The sequence below is a fragment of the Daucus carota genome, chromosome 1, assembly GCF_001625215.2.
Source record: "Daucus carota subsp. sativus chromosome 1, DH1 v3.0, whole genome shotgun sequence".
NCBI lineage: Eukaryota > Viridiplantae > Streptophyta > Magnoliopsida > Apiales > Apiaceae > Daucus > Daucus carota.
This window is the reverse complement of record NC_030381.2, coordinates 2,999,046-3,024,177: the sequence shown is the minus strand read 5'-3', so window position 1 is coordinate 3,024,177 and position 25,132 is coordinate 2,999,046. Positions and strand designations below refer to the sequence as shown.

Here is a 25,132-nt window from a genome sequence, read left to right as displayed (position 1 = left end):
TTGGAGTGTTAGACTTTGTTTGTGTAAAAAAATTATAAATTAGTTTTTGATTTATAAATTCGAATATGAGATAAAAGTGCTAGCTTTTTTAATGACTTATTTTTATGTTTAAAGTTTGATTTTTCAATAAAAGATAATTTATAGTAATATTTATTATTATATTAATAATTCTTATATTCAAATATATAAATTAAAAATTACTTTTTACTTATAAATAATTTCGAACTGATAAACAGTAAACACCATTTTAAGTTAAACCAAACACCCTATTATATTGCCCTTCATCACAAGCCTTGTGGATATCAGCTTTTTACATACCACCCTTGCTTAAATCAAAGCGAACATATAAACCGAACTGATTTGCTTCATGTACAACCAATTTTGATAGGAAAAACTACGAAGTGCCCTGCATGTGGTCATATTGAATTTTTGTTCTTGTGCTACGGTCATTCATTTCTCTTGCAATAGCATTCCGATCTGCTGTTAAGTATCTGCAATCAACTTCTTCGGCTAACCTGAACTTGAGTATTTTTTGTAGCTGAGCTACTGGCTTGACTTGCTTGCTTGAAGCTTGATTGGGGTCGATTATGCATGCGCCTGAGAAAAGGTTTGCTTCAGAAGGTCCCGTCTCCACATGGACCACCGGAGTGGCATCTGCAAGAAGATTCATATGGTGAGACGTGATGTAGCACTGCTAACTAGCTTTTACTATGATGAGAGGTATCTGAATATAATGTTATATCGACAGAGCTTTTTACAACAAAAGGTTCAAATGTATCATTGAAATGCATGTGAATGGCTTTTCAGAAGGTAGGTTCATCTGCAATGACTAAATGAAAAGGAGGCGGAGGCGCAGTCTAAATTTGGCAAGTCAAAAAAAAAACCCCAATTAGTTATATAACGAGAAGGACGATACCTATGAGTGACCTATCCAAGGCCAACTGAAGGTTAAGCCCCCACTGAATTTCAAAATTCAGTTGCAATGATATTATGTCCAACTCACTGGTATGTTATATCCTTGGTCAGATTTGAGAAATGTTACAATATATAGTTGATCCAAGTTCAAATCTTGCTTAAAACATTTCATGAATAATAAATTCAGTAATATATTTATTCCTAAACTATCCTAATTTGCTGGTAATAAAAATATTCCAGGTTCATATTTAGCCAAGTGAAAGAATATAACTGCATTTTACATTAATTTTTTCTAATGTCAGTAGTCAGTACATTGCAGAAAAGTTTTCATAAGGGTTTACTGCCAAAACAGACTATACAGTGTAGCTCAAATAAGATCAATAAAAACAAGTCTCAGTATCTTAACTATTTTAATACTCAGCATTTAGCATCTTAACTGATATACTGATTACGTGATAGGGTCATTCTATATAAGAAAATGCATATTATAAGTAAACTATAATCATTGAAAACAAACATAAACACCACATGGTGCTCAAACGGCACCTTACTATTATCCCTAAAAAGGCCAAAACTTATCTAGCCCTTTCTGCTACAGAAACAAAAAGCAATAAAGATAGAGAATTCTTATGCTATTAACTTGTACATTTGAGAAGAGCATGGTAAACCAAATGAACAAAGCAATGGTGTCAAAAATATCTTCAGTTCTTTCCCACTTGGGAATAGATTTTTCTAAAGAACGCCAAATAGATTGTTTGAACACTACGTAGTTCTTTCACAATTGTGCCTCTATGGGTAGGTAACACATTTTAGCACGAGAATAGTGAAAACAATTGTTTAAAAAACAGCCGAACAATATATATTACAAATTGTGTAGAAGATGTGCAAAACAATGGTTCTGCTTCTGCATTTAGGAGTTTACAATTGTTATTCTCACTACTCACTAAAAAAAGGTTTTCTTAGTATCATTGATGTGAGCAAACATGTACCATAATCAGAAAGAAAATCCGCTTACCACTTTCGCTAAAGACCAGGCATGTCCCAATTGTTTCTACATACTCTCCTACCTGTAAAAACAAGTACCGGTACCATCACCAGCCTAAGATAGTCAATTATAGGCTACAAACTTGCGAAGTATAAGGAACCGGTGCATAATCTTTTTAACAAAGTTGATATGATAATACTTGATCACTGATGAATTAAAAGACAATCTTCATTCATGGATCAAAAAAATAAGTTCACACATGTGATACCATTGCATTTTTACTGCAACAAGACATTTACTCTCTTAGCATATTATTCCAAAGAAACTAATACACAGAATAAACTATTCGATGTAGAATTAATAACACGCCAATATAACTACTGGACACCGATATAATTGCTACAGCTCCTAGTTAACCTTTTCTTTTTAATCTCTTCTGGAAATTTTTACTGGTTTCAATTTCCTTTAACATGTATCGTAACAAACTGTCAACAAAGATAAACAACACTGATGTTATTCTTGGCGATAAAATAGAAAGGTTTCTTTCAATTTGCTAATAAGATTCAGATAATCTTGATTTGAAGTTAATCAATAAATATTTTATAATAAGACATGGCAAAGGTTAGCATTTAAGTAAACAGACTAGTCTTGATCTAAGCAAATTCATGTAGGCAAAAAATCAATATATCAGAGAAAGGAAAGGGAAAGCGTGAACTGTGAAGATTGTCATAAATAAGAAGTCAAAAAAGATATTCAAAGCATACAGTATTAGAAAACATATACAATAGTGATAAGAAAATTTCAAGTACAAAGAGCTCCCTAACTGCTTCTGTGGCCTTAACTCACCAGTTTCAATTTGTTGTTAATAATCAATGTAGGGTTCAAGGTGTCCAAACCCTGCAGTTTTATAGTAAATCAGACAATCATATTGAGAAGAAAAATATATGCATTTAGTGAGGAATACAAAAGTAATACCATCAAGACCTCAAAGGAAAAGGTGCGATGATCATAATATGCTAACATGGAGTCCCACAAAAAGGAGCTCCACAGAGTAGAGAAACTCAAGGAGAAGCTGTGTTTCCATTAAAAAACATTGAAGCAGTAAAGAAAATAGATGATTTTGACAATCATGAACAGTGGCAGAGCCAGAAATAAATATGAGGGTACTCTTAAATAAGCAATGAATTTTATTTTTAACATACAATTAACTATCTTTAATAGTTTACATGTTGCTATGCTGTTCCAGAGACTATGTACACATGAATTAATAATAGACATAAACCAGGGGGTAGAGGAGAGGACCATAAACTGCAGTAATAGTATATAAATATGCTAACAGACTCCAGGATAGCCAGTGAGTTTATGGTTAATACTGTTTCAGATATCTGGGCAGGACACATACAAAGTAATAACCACTCTTGACTTGGACCAACTATTTTGTTTGTGTAAATGTATAATTTATAATAAAAATATAAAACTCAGGGTACTCGAGAGAACCCTCTGTTCTCTGTCCCTCCGCCCCTGATCATGAATAGATATCCAAGGAACATGGAATGTATATAGTTCAGAATTGAATAATAATTCTCATTAATAAAAATGGATCACGAAAAGAACAAGAGGAAGAAATGATGCAGATTGTTAGAAAAACCTACAGATAGGACATATGGTGCATTTGGTTGGATTTCAACTTGTTCAGAAACAGCATTCAGGTCGAGTAGTACAAACTCTTCTTCAACCTTCTCCGGATCATGGGGCACGGACATAGTCGCCATTACCTGTAAAAACAAAACAGTTATCAAACTCAAGTAAAATATTACTAAATCCTCTAAACAATGTTTCAAAAAACTTGAATGGCTTGTGCAACTTAATTTATTCCTTATAAATATTTAAGCGAATAACTTGCGGCCTTAAAAATGAACTAGTCACAAATATTTTCCACATTCGAATGAAAAAAGAAGTCATGAAGGGAAAAAGCATTTCAGCTTAGCAAAAATACTCAATTGACGGTGTTCAAGTGAAGCATGAACTGTAAAAGAAATGGAAAATCATAGAAAAAGGCCCAAGTAAACTTCTCCCAAGACTTGAATGTACATACAATTGCAGACATGAATATACATAAACAAATTCCCCATAGCCACCAGCCAAAACAAAATTGGTAAATAGAGGCGTAATTCAATTTTTCTTTACTCACAATACATTATATATGCAAGACGACAAACTTCAATCTCTTTTAGTAACATGTATGGGGAAGCAATGGAGCGCAAATCATCAAATACAAACTTAAATCTGTTCTGAAGATTATAGAAGCTAAGTCCAGATTCACATTTATAAAACAATAAGAATGTAACACTGATCCATCATACTTCTTATACACTGTCAATACAGAGAAACCTGGCAGGATTAGTAAATAATTTAGCAACAGCTTCCACAAGTTCTAGACTAATGACTATTAAAACTATAAACTGTGATTTTCAATTACATCTTTACAAGACATATAGAGGCATGACATTCAAATTGGGCTATATACATAATTGGATTCCGATGTTCAAATACAAGAATTAATTTAGTCCATAAACTTGCAGAAGAACATCCATAACTAACAACTATTGCAACAATACTTTCAGTTCCAGGAAAGTACTATACATTTGGTTTCCAGTTCGCAACTTTAAACCTAGATACTTATAGCTGTGGAACATACAGAATCAAATTTTAACTAAATACTAAAAGGTGTTCTGAAGTATCTATATGCTAAGCAGAAAAAGTTTAAATCCGCAGTTATGTAGATAGGAGTAAAGGACTGTGTGATCCATCATACTTCTCTCTGTACACTTTCAGTACAGAGAAACCTGGTTGGATCATTCCTCGATATAGGAAGCTGTTGTATGCCACTGATGCTATGACAGCAAAACAGTAGCAAAATATTAATCAATGTGCACGTGTGTGCAAGTGTTGTGTTTGCGAATAACATAGCAACAGCTTCCACCAATTACTTCCACATAATCTAAATTGTGCACTTAAACATAAATGAGCACTCATAATAAGCTGATCTTTGAGGAATATGCCACAAATAACCAACATAAAAAAATAACTACATACATACTAAGCCCGTTTGGCTGAGCTTAAAATTGTGAATTATTACTTAGCGTAACTTAATGTGATAATTTAGGAGCTTAAAATGTCTTTTTGGGTAATTTTGACTTATTAATGACTTATGGGTTATTAAAAATGTAATAATAAAAATAAAAGTTATTTATGGGTAACTTATGACTTACGGGTAACTTTTATCAAAATAAAAAGTATAATTAACCGAAAAAAGTACCTAAAACTAACTTCCGGCTTTAAGTCAGTTTCTGACTTATTATACGGATAACAATTTTCAGCTTAAAGTCAGAGACATTTTTAAGCCCTGTTTTGAAGGGGAAACAAACAGGCTCTAACTAAAGAACTATAATAAAAAGCCAATACGTTAAATCTGTATACATATACTTATTAGCTCAATTAATCCCAATAAACCGAATACAAATTATGCAAAAATAATTACCAAACAGATAGATAAGACAGGAGTATACTCTCTCTAATCCTATCTCTCACGATTATGCGCCTCTTTCAAGCCTTTCTCGATTAAAAGAATTAGATAAAAATTATGCAGCACATCACAGCGATAATATAATCAAGAGTAATAATCATCGAATGCTGTTATGATTGATTCAGTAAAATTTATACAGAGCAATTTACTTTTTATTAATCGAACTTGCTTCGATTAGCAAAACAAAAAACAAGTATGTGTTTGTGTGTGTCTTTATACATTGTTGCAAGTGCTGTAGAATACTACCTTATATCTCGAAAACGTGTTTGTAATAGATGCTTAAAGAGCGGAGAGGGAGTGAAGGTACACACGGTTGATTAGTGATAGATGCAGCGAGAGTCTGGGCAGGGAGAGCAGAGAGACGATGGTAGGACCAAATTGATAGCAGGCCCTTGGGCCAGAGCCGAGGATTAGGGTGAAAAGCTAATAAATGGAAATTGATGGCTGTTCGGCGAAAACGCTCATGGCTTTTATAGGTGTTGCCTCGTATTTATTGTATTCATGATTAATGTCTCTTAAATATCATGATCAGATAACAATACTCCCTCCGTCCTTTTTTATCTGTCTATTTTGGAGAAAAAAACACATACCAAGAGATAATTGATTGTATAAACCTTTTCATTAAATACCTATAATTAATATCTTGAAAATGGTGGAATACCCCTACTTTATGTCTTGAAAACATGAATTCAACCAAGTTTTAAATAAGTCAAGTCTTGAAAATTGAAATTATGGACTATCATTAAATTAGTTTTGAAAGTATAAATGGACAGATAAATAAGAACAAATTTTTACTTCCAAAGTGGACAGATAAATAGGGACGGAGGGAGTGATAGTCTTAAATATCATTTATTAACGCTAAATTGTGTATTGTTTTGGGTATTCATCGTGAAAACAACGATAAATCATCTAGCATAGGCGAAAAGAATATAGGTTAACGCGAGTTTATGTAGTGTTTGCGGGATTAAAACACCAAAACGCTACACGATCTAGCGTTTTTTCTATCAAAATTGAAAACGTTAGATTATCCGGTGTTACTAACCGGGTATGGGAGGCCATTTATTCCAACTCTGCTAATCTAGGCGTTAATTCCAGAATTTGTGAGATTTTTGACCAATTTTCTCCTATTCTTGACCCGTGTGTGTAAAAAGTAAAGCGTCAGAACATTTTTCTCCTATTCTTGGCCCATTTATGTATAAAGGGGTTAATAATCAAGTGAGCCATCAAAGTGAGCTCGATATATCAAGTTGTTCACTAAACTCAAAACCGTCTCAAATCGGTCACTGAAGTCTTTAAATATGAGTTTGAGAAATAAAAATATTATTCATTGTGCTTTACACGTTATTTTTGAATGTTAACACACCTAAGTACAAGGTTATGACTTCTAGTATTTATGATAATATATTGAGATTTTATCAAGTTTATATATTATATATTATTTATTGATTAGTTATTTCTTTGTTTTAATTAAAAATAAATAGTGAATAAACTTGATAAATTCTAAATACATTATGATAAATATTATAAGTCATAACGTTATACTTAGTTGTGCTAACATTCAAAAATAATGTGTAAAACTCTATGAATAATATATTTACTCCTTGAACTCGCATCCAATGATACATGTATTTGACTTAAGTGACGAATTTGAGACCGTTTTGAGTTTGGTGACCAACTTGATATATCGAGTCGATTTTGATGACTCACTTGATTATTAACCCATGTATAAAGTAAAGTAAGAATCACTTATAAGAAGTCCGGAATGCTAATTTCTTTCTCAAACAGTTTATTCATTTATAATTCTTAATTTACTTCTTAATTCTATTTTTCATCGATGGGTAGGTATTTTATATTTTTCAAGAAATATAACTATATCATTTATTTTAAAAAAAATTACTTTATAAATAAAGTTTTAAATATAATAATTTTAGTAGGAGGATCTTTTATAAATAAATTATAAAATTATATTTTATAAAATTATTAAAATACTTGCTGAGTTCTATCTACCATTTAATTTTGCGAGTTGTCCTCAGTAATGTTTTCTTGCGGAAGTTTAATAATATTTCGACAAATATCATATAAATATAATAAAAAATAGCATTATAATAATTAGAACGCTTGACTCCAACTACATACTTTATACTCTTTCATCTCAAAAAAAAATTCTTATCTAACTATTTTCCCTTTCTTTCTCTCAAGTTTATTATTGATTTTTTTTTCTTCAGCATTTTTTATTGATACTTGAGATAATAATAGAGAAGATTCACTATTTTGTGGACTTGCTTGGAAGTTAGCGGTTTGGGAAAAAATCAAAAGTTTAAAGTGATTTAGAGATTTAACCATTTTAATCCATTAATGACAGTGTTTGATAGTTAGTGGATTGAAACAGAGGTTAATGACTGATTTTCAAAAAGCTGGTTTAAGGAGTTTTTTAGGTCGGAGGTTCTGGCATGTGTTATAAAAAACTAATGAAATAGTGATTTACCAAATAGTTTTACATGAAACCACTAGTTTAATCCGCTAATCAAAATATTTATTTCAATAAGCAAGTCAAACACATCTAATTCAATCTGTCAACACTAACTGCTAATTTCCAACAAAGATATGTATATTTTCCCGAAATATCGTTGTTGCAGTTTGATTTGTTTGACTTGATATAGTCCCTTCGATCCTTCTTATAAGTCACTCAGACCCTTCTTTTTTTATATATCATCTCATGTTCTTTGACCATCTATTTAAAAATATATTTTTAATATTTTTTTTGAATTAAATTATGAGACATATATTTTAATTTTAAAAATATACTACCTCCGTTCTTTTTTATTAGTCGTTTTGACTTTGTGCACGTAATTTGAGGTGTACAAAAAACATATTTTTACGCAATATTTTTTCAAATTTTATTTTCCGAATTATAAAAGTTTAACATCTATATTTTTATTTATAATGAATAGAAATACGTTTTTTACACCTCGAAATACGTGCAAAAAGTCAAAGCGACTAATAAAAAGAAACAGAAAAAATAAAATTTAAAAATATTAATTCTAAGCACGAGTTAAAAATCAAAACACGTGGATTTAGGTGTAAAAACTAAAAAGTCAAAACAACTTTAAAAAAAAAGGACATTAAATAACTTTTCACCCTACCAGTAAGAGCATCTCCAACGGCGTTGGCTATAATCGTTGGCTAAATTGGATCTGTAAGACTTTATGTAAAATTTGCTGAACCTGTAACACATTTTGCTTCAATGGTATTGACTATCTTGGTTGGCTATAATTTAAAAATAGTATGTTATTAATATTTCAAATTGTTAAAATAGAATATATTAGTTCAATATAGTAATAAATGATGTGCAATCTTCCTACAGATTTTCTTACAGACCTGTAGAGGTTCGACAAATTTAGCCATCCATAGGAGGTTGGCTAAAATTATAGACAACAGGTGGGCGTGGTTGGAGTGTACTTTTTTGACGATGTTGGCTATAATTTTTAATTATGGTATGCCAGGTTACTCTATGGTTGGAGATGCTCTAACCCTTCGCTCGAGCCCAGGGGCACGCTATTATCAATTTGGTCCTACCGTCTTCTCCCTGCTCTCCCTGCCCCAACTCCGCTGTATGTATACACCTCTTCCCTCCCTCTCCCCTCTCTCCACATCTATTACAAACACGCTTGCGCCTTCGCTGTCTGCGTCTTCTATCTACACTTCACCATTGAAATCACACTCTATCTCTACATATCCATGCTCTTTGCTATTCAACACTGCTAATCGCGTTTGTCAGTGATTCTATACTCGCTCAATTCTAGATTACGTGCTTCTTTTGTTTCTGTTTAAGCGTTTAATTTGCTCGAATTTCCGATAAAATTGACCAACTTTGACTTCAATTTTATGATTGCCGGTGCTCAGTTCTAGATTATGTGCTTCATTTGTTCCTGGTTAAGCGTTTAAGTTGCTCGAATTTCTGATATAATTGACCAAACTTTGACTTCAGTTTTATGATTACTGGTTTATTTTACGGCATTCTAAATACCTGTAGATTACAGTACAGAATATTACTCAGTTCCGAATAAATTGATCAAACTTTGACTTCAAATTTATTATAATAATCATTGGTTTATAGTTCGGCATTTTGAGTACATTTAGATGACAGTGTACAAAACACGGCTTAGTTATGAATTAATTGACTAGACTTTGCTTTAATTCTGAAATTGACTAGACTTTGCTTTAATTCTGAAATACTGGTTATAGTTCGGCATTCTAAGTACTTGTAGATGATATTGTGTGAAATAAGACACCGTTCCGTATGAATTGACCAAAATCTGACTTCAGTTTTATTATGATCGGTTTATAGTTCAGCATTTTAAGTAGAGGCAGATGACAGTGTTCGAAATATAATTTGGTTATGTTATTTATTTTTCGTTAATAAATTACTATTGCTTGATTTGTGTAAATCTCGTTATGTCATTTTATTTAATCTGATAATTACAATATGTTATATGTTGTTAGTAAGACTGTAATACCCTAATTCATCTCTTATATAGTTATACAGTATGATAAGTTATTACTAATATATTAGCTTTTCTACGGCACTAAACAAACTTGCAAAGGTTATATGAACTAATTTATATAGTTATGAAGCTTGTAAATATCATTTCTGGCTCTTTCATGCTAAATGTACAAGACTAGCATAGATTGAAAATTCACTTGTTTTGAAGGCTAGCTCAAAGGTTGAGACACTATGATATCACCAGAAGAAGCACTTCAAACAATACTAAATGTAGCTCAACGCTTACCGCCTATAAGTGTTCCCATTCATGATGCTCTTGACAAAGTCCTGGCTGAGGATATTCGGGCTCCTGACCCTCTTCCTCCTTACCGCGCTTCTATAAAGGTACCTTCTGATTTTTTTAATTCTTTTTTGCGTGGTTTGCTTGTTACTTTTCTATTGTTTATCTGCTGGTGTGCATTTGCTAAAGCTGAGATGTCCTGTTATATTTTTTCTTCGTGAGCTGAAGCCAGCAACACATTTTCTCTGCTGCTTAGCTGTTTTTCAACACAACATGACTTTTTCATAAATATTGAATAAATCTACTCTGCAGTATCTTCTTCTCCAGCATCTTAAAAAGTAGTAATGGAACCTTAAGTTTGAATCTGGAACTCCAATACACTTGATATTCTCGAAATTTAAATGGTTATAGTTTTTACTATGTTGCAGGATGGCTATGCAGTAGTTGCCTCTGATGGCCCTGGGGAGTATCCCGTAATTACTGAATCAAGGGCAGGAAATGATGGAATTGGTGTGACAGTGTCCCCTGGAACTGTAGCATATGTAACGACTGGAGGTAGAGGACAGTAAATTTGGCAAATTGTATTACTTATTCCGAACACTCTTATAAATTTGGCAAATTGTATTACTTATTCCGAACACTCTTACGTATTGGTTCCATGTCTGGAAATTGAACATCCATTCTTTCCAGGACCAATTCCAGATGGTGCCGATGCAGTTGTGCAGGTAGAGGACACTGAAATTATCAGGAGTGATTCAGTTGGGTTGAGCCGAGTAAAAATATTGGTGAAAACTAGTCCAGGAGTTGATATTCGCCCTGTGGTATGAACTTGTAAACCTCTTCTAGAGTTCATTCATATATATATATGGGTAACCTGCTTTAGACAGCTTAAATTTTAGACATATCTGGTCAAAATGTGCAGGGAATCTAATGTTACGCTCTACTTATGAGTTATGATAACAGCAAGAAAACTCAGAAGCTGTTATGTAATATGGTGAAAATGTTGCAATACTATATTGAGAATTTAAACAAATTCTTTATTGTAATCACGAGTCTTGTAACTGAGGATACTTGAATGAAAGTGTATACTACAAACTTACTCTTTGTTAGTCAAGTGGAAAATCAATTTTTGCCTGGCTACTCTTTGTCTGTGAAGCAGCTTCTGGAATGAACTGTGTTATGGTTTGATTAATAATTTAACAATAAGTTAATATTCACATTGAGATGTGGAATTACTAGAAGTCTAAAGAAATTAAATCTAAAGAGTGGTTTTGTCGTATCCCCGAATCTATCACAGTCTTGCAATGTTTATTCATTTCTATCTTCAGTAGAGTTTATCAATGTCTCTCTCTCTCTCTCTCTTTTATTTTATATTCCTGAATTCTATAAACTATTACGGACTGTAGAGTTGTACTTGTACAGAAATTACTATTCAGACCACATTTTCTCACTATGTTTATCAACCAAAAGCTCGTGTTTTGTTTCTGAATTAGAATTTGTTTCTGTATTTAACTACTCAAGCTCTGTTCTTAAGGATGATTCTGGTTTGGCTATCCCTGGGCTAGCTATGACCATCGGCGTATCTAATGACTCATTCGTCTATAATTGCTAAAGGCTTCTTCTGATCCTCACTGCCCCTTGTTTCGTGTAGGTCTAATTCCTATCGGAAAGTTATGGATGATATCGTGTAATAATAATTTTTGGAGATAGGCATGCTTGATGGATTATGATGTTTTACAGCTTTTATTTCATTGGTCTACCCAATCATGTTGGACTTGTTTATCTTCTTTGCGTCACAAATGCTTATCTTGCTTTCTTTGACCAGGGATGTGACATTGAGAAAGATACCGTAGTGTTGAAATCAGGTGAATGTTTAGGTGCTGCAGAAATTGGTCTACTCGCAACCGTTGGTGTGGTGTTGGTGAAGGTATTGGTTTCTGACCACTATTCTTTTGTTTGAGCTGAATATGACCTTGTGTTATAAATAAGTGTAACTGCTGAATGCTATAATACAGGTATATCCTACACCAGTAATTGCTGTGCTATCCACTGGTGATGAACTTGTAGAGCCAACTACAGAGTGTTTAGGTCGTGGCCAGGTCTGCAGTTCATTTAATAACTAGTAGTTATATGGCTTGTTTCCTATCACCTTTCAGTTGTTTTATTAAACATCAGTTATCAATAGTTGACTTTATCTTAATTCAGTTTGCTTGTAAATACACACACACACACACACACATATATATATATATATTATATAATATATGTATTGTTATACGGTTCAAAGTAAATATCTGAAATGTCAGCAGAGTTTCAGTGAAGAAGGTCAAGTGGCATATACTCCATTAATAAGTGCATTTGCATTAGTTAGTAATCTTTATGTTTTTTTTGGGTCAGAAGAGGTTCTTAATTAGGCAATTTTTTTATAAGGGTTTGGAGGTTTATTTACTTTGGCATCTTTTTACCAGTTAATGTTAAAGATGTCAATTTCGTTTTTCTCCCATCCTTTTTTTAATTTAAAAACCGAGCTTCAAGCTAGGATGCATTTAATGTGAAATTTGTTAAATATTTGTGAGCCATTGCTTTAAGAACTCCATAAGGTTTCAAGCTTTAAACTCAATAAAAATATCACTTTTGCTTCTTAGGCTGATGCTTTAGTCATCGCCTCCTGAGGCTCTCTTTGAGAACTAGGCGACTATGTCTGTGTCATAGAATATGTTCTCTTATCTGCTTCTGTTGGTCAATTTCTTATGTAAGGGCTAATATATCATTTTTTGGTCTTTTTTTTATGTATAGTTTGTTACCCTGAATCTAATTGAACATATATTTTTTTAACACAGATTCTGATGATAATTAAAAGTTTCAGATTCATGTTTGCATACGTTATTAATTATCATCCATTCATGTTCCATGTATTTTAAAGTTTTTGAACTTTGTAGCTGCACTAAGTGTCTGCATTCTATATCTGCAATTTTACTATCAAGTTAATTGTTATGCTCAGATAAGGGACTCCAACCGTGCTATGATGCTGGCTGCTGCGACACAGCATCACTGCAAAGTTTTGGACCTTGGTATAGCTCCTGATGATGAAGAAGAGACTAAGAGAATTTTAGATCGTGCTTTCTCTTCTGGGATTCATATTTTAATGACATCTGGAGGAGTTTCAATGGGGGACAGAGACTATATCAAGCCTTTGCTTGAAAAGAAGGGGAAAGTTCATTTTGACAAGGTAAACCAGTGGCTTTTCTTTCTTTGTTTCTTTATGTTACCTTTGACTTATTGATCCCTTCCCTGCAAATCCTCGTGTTTCTCCCTTTACACAAATTTAGTTGAAAAATCAACTTTATGATTCCATTAAATATGGAATTGCCTTGCATGCTCAGATTACAGTTTAAGCCTAACAGTCATTTGCTAGTACTAGTATACCTATAATATTGGCAATGTAAAACTAAAGACGAGTAGGCTTGCCATAGCCTTTTTCTTAAAAACATGTCGGTAGAAAACAGATGGATTATGGCAGTTTCAGAATAAAAAATTAGAATATCTTTAGGGGCCGTTTGGAAACATGCATTTCATTTCAAATAATGGATTTCAAATGACGGGATTTGAGTTGTCATTTCAAATTCTCAGATTTATACTAATATTTGAATGTGTGGATTTCAAAAGAAATCCAAATTCAAATCCAAATTCCCAAACAAGTTATTTGATCAAATCCAGAATTTCAAATGAAATCTTGGCTCCCAAACAGGCCATTAGAGTTTTGTGGTAGTTATGATAGTGTGTGTATATATATGTAAAGAACAACATGTAACAAGTGATTACCAATCTTGGCTGTACGTCATCCTGAACATACTGTATTCTGTTTTGCTTTTTCTTTTTAAAATAGAAGTGTAGTGTAGTTATGTTTAATTAAGAAAATGAGCTGGTATGCAGGGTTTTGGATTTTGGAAATTATTTTATGGATGTAATATTTCCTCATATTATAAAAATGAGGTTTTTTTATAGCAAAATATCTAAAACTTGATGTACCCCTTTGTTATATACTTTCCTCTTATTACTTATTTAGTATGGTTGAATATTTTTTATAATTATAAAAGTTACGATCTTTGGGGTGGCCTATGCCGGGGTTGGTTATGGCTTGCAACAATATCCCTTAACCCGCCTTCGCCGCAGAATTAAATCTTTCCTAGCAAGGTCTTGGATACATTGTAGTCTACAAGTTTGCACAATCTTTTACAATCTGCTTATTGAATGTACCATACCCAGAGGATTAGGAACATATAATGATATTCTGCCCCAGGTTTGCATGAAACCAGGAAAGCCTTTCACATTTGCGGAGATTGTTGCAGAATCTGGGGAGAACACTAAAGTTGATAAAATTCTAGCATTTGGTTTGCCTGGAAATCCAGTGAGCTGTTTAGTCTGTTTCCACCTCTTTGTGGTCCCATCTATTCGCTATGTTGCTGGCTGGGAAAACCCTTATCCACTAAGGTTGCTGAAGTTTTAAAGAATTAATTCATACTTCTCAATCTATACCTGTTAGTTTATTATATTCATATTATCCTTTATATTTAATCAAAAGGAGTAGTGCATTTATTGATATGTTATATTGGACTTTTCTTGTACTTCGAACAGAGTACTGGCTCGCATTAAGCACTCCATTAAGACAGATGCAGCCCGTCCTGAATTTCATCGTGCCATCGTCAGATGGGAGACTACCGATGGTTTAGGCAATCAAGGGTGAGCTTTGAATTTTTGAAGGTTTACCAAGGGTCTCCAGTCTATATTTAATTAATTTCCTCAAGGCCTAATTTGTTCAGAATTTCAATCTTCATGATTATTCAGGTTGATGATATATGAATCTCAATGTAGCAAAGATGATATTTTCCACTTTGATGGATTTCAGATTTGTTGCTGAGAGCACCGGACATCAGATGAGTAGTCGACTTTTAAGTATGAAGTCAGCCAACGCCTTGTTGGAAATGCCGGCATCTGGGGGTTTAATATCTGCTGGAACCTCTGTGACAGCAATAATAATTTCTGATCTGAGTGACTTAGCAGGAAGTTCGAGGTCTTTACCAGTTTCAAATCAAGCTCCCCAACCTGTTGTATCGCAAGTGAATGGAAATGCATCTCAAGGTTCTGAATTTACAGTGGCAGTGCTAACAGTGAGTGATACTGTTTCATCAGGGTCTGGTCCTGACAGAAGGTACTTTACATAATTTATTTTAGCCCCTTTGTTTTATCGTTGGTTTCTCTACTACCTTAATATATGCAGAGATACAAACAGTATATAGTGCCTGGACGTAGGTTTTTTAATGTAGGTTTGTAGTGTGCTCTTGATTTGTGTATGTTTTTCTGTGCACTTGTTTACTATAAGGATCTTTAAAGGGGAGAAAAGCTTAATCCAGAACCAGAACTAATGATGTCTGTGCTAGTATGAAGAGTGTGTGTGAATCATATAGAAATCACAAGCTTGTCTCAATACTAAAAGTTCTTTATGAAATCCCAGAAATCTTATAATTTACTGAGTCCCTGGATGCCAAAATCTGTATAAAAAAAAGAAAAGAAAGGAATGCATAACCATAAAATCGGCCTATCTTTTGACCGGTGGGAGTTGATATAGTGTTTACAAAAAAAAAACACTGGGTTGCTTTTAAAATATATGCATCCGGTTACACCCTTCTGGATCTGCATTCCAAATAGATCACTTTGCTGTTGCTATAACAAATCGTGAAGTTGATTTCGCTCCATGTCACAGTAGGTCATAGAAGTACTGAATTCTTAGCAACAAATATTAACTGCCTAACAACTTGTATGATGTTTTCAGTAAAATGGTTTGGTTCTAAAATATATGCATCCGGATACACCTTTCTGGATCATCAATCCAAATGGGTCACTTTGCCGATGCTATAACAAATTGTGAAGTCGATATTGTTCCATGCCAGAGTAGGTTATTGAAGTACTGAATCCTTCGCAACATATATTAACTACATGATAACTGATGAAATCTTTATAGTAAAATGGTTTGATTCTTACTTTTCTGCATCTGGATACACCTTTTTGGATCATCATTCCAAACGGGTCACTTTGCCGATGCTATAACAAATTGTGAAGTTAAAATTGCTTCTTGTCTGAGTAGGAGATAGAAGTACCGAATTCTTCACAACAAATATTAACTACTTTATAAGCTCACCATATATGATTCTTGAGTCTTGACAGGTTATATTGAACTTCAACTTTTCCTGCAATAACTGGTAAATGTTTGGAAGTTTATTAAATATCTTGGAGATTTTAAACTGTATATTCAGAACCTAATAAGTTCACACTTCACAGTGTAGATAGGGTGTTCACAAAGATGATAATGCATTGGGATACACCTCTTTGGATCGTCATTCCAAATGGGTCACTTCGCTGATGCTACAGTAAAATTGCAATATTGATGTTGCTCCATGTCTGAGTGTCTCATGAAGTACTAAATCCTTTGCAACAAATATTAGAAATTCATCCTGAATTACATTAGTAGCTGGATTGAGCAGAAGCTGTAAAATACATTTGCACATCTACACTTGATTTCTGGTGTGTATGAAGTATTATGTTGTTTTAAAATATCTGTCGCCCTTCATGTTCTTATTGAACTCTGTAACTGTCCTCTTTGGTAGTTCTCTCTATTAATTTTGTGGCACTACATCTGTAAAATTTGAATAGTTGATTGCTGACTATAGACTCTAGGCATCATTATGTGATGATGTCATATGAATCTTGTATTTCATTAAGTTTTGCAACTCTGCAGTGGTCCAAGGGCGGTTTCTGTTGTAAACTCTTCCTCAGAAAAATTAGGAGGGGCAAAAGTTGTTGCAACATCTGTGGTTCCGGATGACATACCTAGGATCAAGGACATATTGCAAAAATGGAGTGATGTTGATAAAATTGATCTAATTATTACACTAGGTTAGCTTTTCAACTCAAGAATCTTGTTTCTTTTGAGATAAATATTTAGTTTTCAGTTCCCCTTACTATACAACTGTTATGGTTAGGTGGCACTGGTTTCACCGCAAGAGATGTTACCCCCGAAGCAACAAAAGATTTGATAGAGAAAGAGACTCCTGGGCTTCTTTATGTAATGATGCAAGAAAGTCTGAAGGTACTATATTCTTGTGCAATGCTTATATCTACATCCTTTGCTTCAAATATATATAGAGATGCACGTGTGCTCGCGTACAGTACATGTTTAACTGTAATTTTGTTTAATGGTGCGGGCACAAACACACGTACATATTCACACTAATAACACACATTGGATCCTGTTTTCTTAACTCTGTTTTTTAATAAATTATCTGCAATCAATTCAATAGGTTACACCATTTGCAATGCTTTCACGCTCTGCAGCTGGAATACGAGGATCTACACTGGTAAGGGAGAATGCCAAGTCAAAACATGGTTATTTTCTAGATGATAAGAGGACTAAACCTGATTATGTTAATAAATAGAGTTTATTTTTTTAATTCAAGCTGAAGGATCTGTAGTGTATGACTTCATTCCTTTCTTTTTTTGCCATAACTGACGGAGCTAAATCTTGTAAATAATGGATCAAAATGTACATTTCTGAATCCAAAACATTGTTATTGATCTCACTTATATGTCCCTTTTTAGATAATCAACATGCCAGGAAATCCTAATGCGGTTGCTGAGTGCATGGAAGCTTTGTTGCCTGCCCTTAAGCATGCCTTGAAACAGATTAAAGGGGACAAGAGGGAGAAGCATCCTCGTCACGTCCCTCACGCACAAGCTGTACCAACAGACACATGGGAACAAAGTTTGAAGTCGGCTTCTACAGTTGACAAAGAGGCTGGTTGTTCATGTTCTCATTGAACCAATTTTCGAATTAACCAACATTGTATTCTGAACATTCCGACCTGATACATTGTACACAACTCTGACCATTATGATCCGTCATCTTGTATAGACATTGAAATCAAAAAATAAAATGATGTAAAAGCCAAATGAGGCTCTGTTATATTATGTATGACACTGTACTTGGATCTTTGTGGGCCTGTGGCAGTTTTCCAATTGAACTTTAATAGCAGATCATTTAATATTTACTATATTGCTATACCTGTGGAAACAGCGTTTATATCTAACATGCGGGGATAGCTCAGTTGGGAGAGCGTCAGACTGAAGATCTGAAGGTCAGGTGTTCGATCCACCTTCACCGCATACATTTTTTACAATTTAGTACTTTAACACACTGTTTTTTTATCACTTCAATAACATGTTTAAGGATTGAGCAGCACAGTTTGGTTTTTGTCCTCTAATATTACATAAATATCAATATATGTTACATCATAAATATTTATTCAATAAAAGTTTTTAATATCGCAAACGTCATAATTAATTTCATGAAAGCACACAAAAGACGAGATTGTGTATAGTTGTAGTGGGATGAACGGCTGGGGCAAAGCGCCGCCACTTGCAACTTGGAAGTCATTAAGCCAACAAGCTTTCGATTCATTTATGGTGATGCGCCACCATAGTTGTAGATCCTAACAAAATTTAGATATGCGGCCGTATCATAAATTATTATTTTTTTTGATTTTTTTCTCAGACGTGACAAACGAATGACTGATATTAATCAGGTAATTTATATGTGTATAAAAAGTCTCATTTTATTAATATGAATGAAATTATTAGTTAAACATTGTCACCTAGACGACATGGAAAAAAATTGAGAAAAACATTCAGAATACCTTTGTTGAGTTTAGGATGCCAATACGGTATAAATTTGGTATAGGATGCTCGTATAGTACTTAATATGATTTCAGAGACCGGTTTGAGGATGATTCTTAATTTTCTGTTATTTTATCTATTTTATAGCTTAGTTACAAATTTATACGTTTAATTCGATTTTCTTGTATTATACTTCTATTCGAGTGATTTAAATGTAAAATTACTTTAATTCAATCAAATAATTAAATTTGAATCTCTGACATACGTATGTTAGTAGCATTTGTACAACTTGATCCTGTATATATAAAAGAGGTGATACAGTATCATTCCGTTTTATATTTTTCATATCAACTGCTTTTTTGTGGACTAATGATAGTATTCTGCGCCAGCTGCCTAAATAATTAGAAGGGTAGTTCGGAAACTTTTTTTTTTGGTCAGAGGATATAGGTTGAAGACTTGTTTTAAGATAATTTTTTTTTTTTATAACGAATTTTTAAACAAGCTATGTAGCCCAAGGACTACCAAAATGCACCTGAAAAAAACACTTAAAATTTCCCAGACTGACTTCAAATTTCAAACTTTATATACTTTACCACATGATTTTGCTTCCTCTGCTTCCAAACAAAATGAGTCTCCATGTCAAACTAACATGATAACATGATTCTTTTGATAGTAGTCCAAATCCGCATGATTAATTACGTAAATTGAGAATTAATTAACTCCCATTACTCTTAATGGTGATTAGTGTTTGTGGCACGCAGGTGACCGACCCACCAATGTATTAAACTTTTTTAAACATGTCAAATCACTGATTATGGTTAATTCATATTTACTAATTATTCTGGTTGACCAAAATTGCTATAACAAGGACAGATTAAAGACATTTCCGGAAATATTAATATTGGGTAAAAAAGAAGAAGCAATAGTCAACTATACTTGTAGTTTAATGTAGTGCTTCTCACTTTGTGAACCCTCCTCTAATTTTGTTACTTATTGGTTGCTTACTTTGCTTTTATCATATAATTAGTTTACCTTTTTGTATCAATGTTTTTTTTTTCCGAAGTCTTGGGTCTTAATTTATTCTTATATGAGAGAAATAAGTTTTTCCGCTAATTGACAAGAAAAATGTGTTTACATGTCATTGTGTGATATCCCGCGTCTCCCTAACTCGAATAGTAGCGCTCACTGTTACACTGCTATTTTCAACACCCTAGTTGATTTTGGTGCACTAGTTAGCGCTTGTATTTTAAAAAATGATATCAAATTATGTCACGGATTCGATTCCAGAAAAGACATCAACGTGTCAAAAAAATATTATAATACTGGCTGCTGGATATTCATCCCACGACCATGTGTTATATGAATTGAATAGTTTACTACTGAACTCGGATTAGTACAAGATAATTTGACTCATTAAAACATAATCATTTACCAATTACATTAATAATAATATTAAAGAACTGTATATTCTCACAAGTTACCTGTATTTTATCTAACATTACCAGCATCAAAGCATGCTGCATGCTTATTACTCATAACAAATACTTTATTACTGGACTTTAAGCAGCATCTAGTGACAATTTAATTAGTGGTGCATAGGTGCACTAATCTCTCATGGAAACTGACCCCAACTCCAAGCATCAACTCATCACTTTAATTTATGTCAAGAAAAGAACTTAATTTATATGAGCACTTGCATAGTTGCATTAGAATTTAGAATAATACCCCTCCCCTAGACTTGATTCTGTTTGAGAATATTTCAAGTAGCCTATAACTAGAAAGCTAGATTCACTAGATCTTCTGCTGATTGGCCTTCTGGTTTTTTTGGAATGTTCTAACACTACTTAAGTTACAAAACTGATGTGTTTCTATGTGTATTATATATATTAATTATGACGGAGTTAGTCACTAATAGACTCATAATAGGAGTTTGTCGTTAATAGATTTACGATTGATCAGAACAGGTGATATTTGAGATTTATATCGAAAACGAATCTAGAATAAGTGATATATAAGATTCATTTCAGGACGAATCTACGATATCTGAGATTCACTCAGTCACTCAGAGATCGACTATAGTCGATCAAAAGTTGTGACATGAGATTCATTTCGAGAAATTTGGTGACGAATTTGGAACCTTTAATAAACACCAATCATTGTGCTGGTTCAGATGAAACTTTTGCTAGATTGTTCAAATCTTGATTTTTACAGTGCATTTACAGCAACTGATATTGGCTTCACAGAATTGATACACAGTGGTCCTAAAAGCTACTTGTAATGAGAATAATAACTCAAACTAACTACTTGACAGAAGAAATCATAATGATCTGATCATAATTCATAAATGGTCCAGTGATCATATACAATTTCGATACCAAATCTCCTCATAATCATTCATTTATATATGAACTTTTGATTAGAAATCATTTCCTATCTCAGTGTCACTTCCATTACAAACCCCAAAAACCTCTAACACTCCTACTCAAAAACCCCACCTCTCCTGTCATAATAACAGCAATAAGTGTCAACTGTGTACAATCTTGCAGCTGAGGTCCCTCGTCCGGTCCGGTCCCTGGCTATAGACGAACAAGCCTTGCGTCTAGAGTGCCCCAGACATTTATGGCCCGAAACATACAAATCAGGGTCTCAAACCGATTTTGACTATGACTCGTGAACTTCAGCTCCAGATCCCCCACAATGAAGAAATTTCACGCGGAATATATACAAATTAGGGTCTCTGACCGATTTTGACTATGACTCGTGAACTTCGACCCCAGGTCCCCCACAATGAAGAAATTGCTGCAATTTCTTGGTACCAACAATATGTATATGTACCACAACAAAACCATTCCTCCTAGCTAGGCCATGTTTAGTACTTTCAATCAAAAACTAAAATGTGCCAACTACCTAACTAACTATTCCAAGACAAAAATAGTGTGATTAGGGTGACTATGACCGCGACAAAGGCGTCAGATTCTTGACCTCCGCCTTCCAGCACCCTTCGATATCCTCTGCAATTCGCCTAGCATCCATTGATGCCCCCAGGAGGCCACGTTTCGTGAACCCCACCGCGTATAGTCCATTGTCGCCTTTCCAGCCGTTGGGAAATGGCTGTCGAGGGAACCCGTCTTTCTCTGAAAACATTCCCTTCTCCTGGGAACAATAGCACAAAATCTCAGGACTCAGTCTAAAATTCATGTTCAGGCACTGTAATTAGCCATATTTCCGCAAAATCAAGAAAAGGAAAATCACGGACAGATAAAAATCTGATAAATTACCTTCAGCCACGAGGGTACATTGCTTTTATAACCAGTTGCTAAGATTATTGCATCGAAATCCTCTGTTTCTCCGTTCACAAACTCCACTGTTTGTCGCGTTAATCTCTTAATCCCGGGAACTACCTAAATAATAACAATCATTTATATACTAATCAAAATATATTTTAAATGAATCACAGATACATTCTCATTTGATTCGAATCCTTAACCTCACGAATAAACGACAAAATAAAATAAAATTAAACGGTGTAGAGTACCTTGATGTCACCTTTTTTAATCCTATCAAGTGTCCCGACGTCCAACACGGGTGTTTTCCCTGCAGAGCTCTTGAGCTCCAGAGGTCCGATCCGGGGCCGGACAAGGCCGAGCTTCGAAGTATCTCCGAGCAGAATTCTACAAACAATCAACAAGAAAGCATCGACTAGGCGGACTGGAAACCACTTGAGCAACCACATTGACAGCCCGAAAGTCGATCTTCCAAGCATCTCTCTCGGCAAAACATGAACCTAAACAAAGATAAATCGATTCGAAATCAAGGGTCAGATTAAAAATCAAAGATTCGGGACTCTGAGAAAAGAGCAAGGAAGTTTTAAGTGCAGGAAGTAGTAGATGACAGTGATGGAACACACTCACTTCATGAATATAATAAATTTGTCAACATATCTTCTTAAAAATGTAAAGCATGCTTGATAATTTCAAGAAAGTTGAGAAACATAGAGTTCTTCAATTAGTTCCTTTATTCAAAACAATGTTTGATTATATGATTACTCATGACATGATATTATCCTCTCACTCTGTTCACGGGATGTCAAAAACAACAATGACAACAAAGGCTGATGATGTTTAATTATAAATTTTTTTTATAGAATTTCGGGTTTTCTTATTTTAGGCTCTCAGAAAACTGCTTCTACAATAAATCTGGCTTTTTTGACGCGTGAATATGCTTAATTATAAAGAAACTTAAAAATGAGTCGGGCTTTCTTGTTTTAGGCTCTAAGAAAGTTGCTACTACAATAAATCTGGCTTTTTTTGACGAAGTTTTGACATTAGTAACACATGTCGGACAAAATCAAATTAGGAAAATTGTGAAAAGGGAAAAAAAGTGGTGAAATTCTTACGGCATCTCTAACAACAAGGGAAGGAGAAGCATTATGAAGGCAAAGATCAAAGCAAACTTCCATGCCTGAATTTCCACATCCAACCACCAAAACTTTCTTCCCTTGAAATGCACCACCACTTTTATAACAACTAGTATGCACTATTTGCCCCTTAAACTCCTTCATTCCCCGAATTTCCGGCACCACCTCCTCCGCATTCTCTCCGGTGGCCACCACGAGCCACCGACACACAAACTCATGCCCACCCCCCTCTTCCCCACTCTTCCCCTTGCCCACGCTCCTCACGCGCCAGAACCCGATGCCCGAATCGAACGTGGCACTCTCGACACTCTCGTCGAATAACGGGTTGATGTCGAATTTGGTTGCGTAGGCCTCAAGGTAGGTTATGAATTGTTGCTTAGTAGGGTAAGTTGGGAAGCTTTGAGGGAAGGGCATGAGAGGAAGCTCACAAAATTGCTTTGGTAAATGAAGGCGGAGCCGATCATAGCTTTTGAGTTGCCATAATGATGCTACACAATTTGTTCTTTCGATAATAACACTAGGGATTCCACGTTGCTTCAGGCATGCAGCCACCGCTAGCCCGGACGGCCCGGCCCCCACGATAACCGGGCCGGGCACGAAAACGCGCCTCAAGTTGTTGTTATTGTTGTTGTTATTGTTTACATGGTGATCGTTTGATTCTTTCCATGCTCTTTCTTGTAAATAATCCATGAACGAGGATTTTATTTACGTGAAAAATTCGAGGAATTTTAATTTCGAGTTTCGGGACCGGAATTGAGTGAGTATGAGTTGAGAGAGTGGTCTAGGAGATGAGAGGCATTGGAGTGTGGAGAATGGATGCACAAAAGAAGGGGGAAGAGTGGATAAAGTTTTATCTTGAAGGAGATATAGAAGAGATGTAGAAATCCTAGAATGGTGGAGTGGATCAAGAGTTGTTATCCACTTATTGAGTATGAGCCGGAGAGAGAGAGAGGGAGAGAGAGGGAGAGATTCAAACCGGGAGGGAGAGAATAAAAGGGAGAGGGAGAGAGATAATGATATGACAATAATAATGTAGCATAAGGGAAGGAGCTATATTACATTCTTTTTGTTCATAGAAGAGTCATGAATGGAATAAGACTCTAAATGAGACGATGATTGCCAAGTGGTGAGGAGAGTAATGAATGTGGGTCATGTATATATACTAGTTTCTTTTCTCTATGTGTTTAGTAACTTAGTAAGTGTAGAATACTTGAAATTTATATAATATTGTCCTAGTATATATATTCATTACTTTATGGAATACAAACTCTTTTACTATCAAGATTCACTTCAATTCATGATTTGTACAGTTTTAACTAATCTTATTAAGTAGTGAAGTAAGCTTAAAATTCATCAGATATATTTGTGTTTCACTCAATGTGATTTTCTGTTGATATGATAGTTATTATCATTCAAATAAATAAAATAATAAAAACTAATGAATAAATATACTTAAAATTCCTCTTATTAGGGAATCGAACAAAATTATTTTTTTTGCGATCTTACTATCATTTGAAAATATTTATAAAATTATCAATTTTTTTAGAAAATATATGCAAAAATACGGTTTACAACTAAATACATTCATATGCAATTCAGTTAATTGGTCTCACTACAGTTGCAATTATGGTTGCATTAGTTGCATACCATATTTTTGTAAATATTTTTAAAAATTTGATATTTTTGAAAATATTTGAAAAAGATCTGGTATTTTTGTA

General features: G+C 34.1%; 3 protein-coding genes and 1 non-coding gene across 8 annotated transcripts; 2 read left to right on the top strand and 2 right to left on the bottom strand.

Annotated features, from left to right (window-relative positions):
* Positions 1–186: 186 nt before the first annotated feature.
* Positions 187–5,993, bottom strand: LOC108210023 (uncharacterized). 2 transcript variants are annotated; one of them, XM_017381263.2, is made up of 5 exons: positions 5,733–5,993; positions 3,553–3,675; positions 2,747–2,797; positions 1,931–1,982; positions 187–654 (listed from the first exon to the last, which is right to left on the bottom strand). In XM_017381263.2, exons 2-5 carry the CDS (start codon positions 3,670–3,672, stop codon positions 395–397), a joined length of 483 nt encoding a protein of 160 aa, XP_017236752.1. In that variant the 5' UTR covers positions 3,673–3,675; positions 5,733–5,993; the 3' UTR covers positions 187–394. The 2 variants fall into 2 exon arrangements, with proteins under 2 accessions (XP_017236752.1, XP_017236761.1); XM_017381272.2 differs by having other exon boundaries at positions 5,798–5,971.
* Positions 5,994–8,968: 2,975 nt separating this feature from the next.
* Positions 8,969–18,296, top strand: LOC108204916 (molybdopterin biosynthesis protein CNX1). 4 transcript variants are annotated; one of them, XM_017374606.2, is made up of 14 exons: positions 8,969–9,097; positions 10,204–10,374; positions 10,699–10,825; positions 10,961–11,091; positions 12,096–12,197; positions 12,286–12,369; positions 13,272–13,499; positions 14,571–14,761; positions 14,906–15,010; positions 15,177–15,479; positions 17,064–17,221; positions 17,308–17,414; positions 17,626–17,682; positions 17,924–18,296. In XM_017374606.2, the coding sequence occupies exons 2-14, from the start codon at positions 10,222–10,224 to the stop codon at positions 18,140–18,142; spliced, it is 1,965 nt and encodes a 654-aa protein (XP_017230095.1). In that variant the 5' UTR covers positions 8,969–9,097; positions 10,204–10,221; the 3' UTR covers positions 18,143–18,296. The 4 variants fall into 4 exon arrangements, with proteins under 4 accessions (XP_017230095.1, XP_017230093.1, XP_017230094.1 ...); XM_017374604.2 differs by having other exon boundaries at positions 8,978–9,097; positions 10,199–10,374; XM_017374605.2 differs by having other exon boundaries at positions 9,033–9,259; positions 10,199–10,374.
* A 118-nt stretch (positions 18,297–18,414) lies between these two features.
* Positions 18,415–18,487, top strand: TRNAF-GAA (transfer RNA phenylalanine (anticodon GAA)). Its single transcript has one exon. It is a non-coding gene; the product is annotated as a tRNA-Phe (tRNA).
* Positions 18,488–21,174: 2,687 nt separating this feature from the next.
* On the bottom strand, positions 21,175–24,530 carry LOC108215020 (indole-3-pyruvate monooxygenase YUCCA6). The gene is made up of 4 exons (XM_017387333.2): positions 23,394–24,530; positions 22,533–22,781; positions 22,276–22,398; positions 21,175–22,150 (listed from the first exon to the last, which is right to left on the bottom strand). The coding sequence occupies exons 1-4, from the start codon at positions 24,102–24,104 to the stop codon at positions 21,947–21,949; spliced, it is 1,287 nt and encodes a 428-aa protein (XP_017242822.1). The 5' UTR covers positions 24,105–24,530; the 3' UTR covers positions 21,175–21,946.
* Positions 24,531–25,132: the final 602 nt, after the last annotated feature.

Coding starts and splice junctions, on each gene's coding strand:
- LOC108204916 (XM_017374606.2), top strand. CDS start 10,222: ATGATATCACCAGAAGAAGCACTTCAAACAATACTAAATGTAGCTCAA. Junction 12,198..12,285: donor TTGGTGTGGTGTTGGTGAAG/GTATTGGTTTCT, acceptor GCTATAATACAG/GTATATCCTACACCAGTAAT. Junction 17,222..17,307: donor TGATCTAATTATTACACTAG/GTTAGCTTTTCA, acceptor TGTTATGGTTAG/GTGGCACTGGTTTCACCGCA.
- LOC108210023 (XM_017381263.2), bottom strand. CDS start 3,672: ATGGCGACTATGTCCGTGCCCCATGATCCGGAGAAGGTTGAAGAAGAG. Junction 2,798..3,552: donor ATGCACCATATGTCCTATCT/GTAGGTTTTTCT, acceptor ATAAAACTGCAG/GGTTTGGACACCTTGAACCC. Junction 655..1,930: donor CCTGGTCTTTAGCGAAAGTG/GTAAGCGGATTT, acceptor ATCTTCTTGCAG/ATGCCACTCCGGTGGTCCAT.
- LOC108215020 (XM_017387333.2), bottom strand. CDS start 24,104: ATGGATTATTTACAAGAAAGAGCATGGAAAGAATCAAACGATCACCAT. Junction 22,782..23,393: donor CCCTTGTTGTTAGAGATGCC/GTAAGAATTTCA, acceptor ATCTTTGTTTAG/GTTCATGTTTTGCCGAGAGA. Junction 22,151..22,275: donor ATGTACCCTCGTGGCTGAAG/GTAATTTATCAG, acceptor TATTGTTCCCAG/GAGAAGGGAATGTTTTCAGA.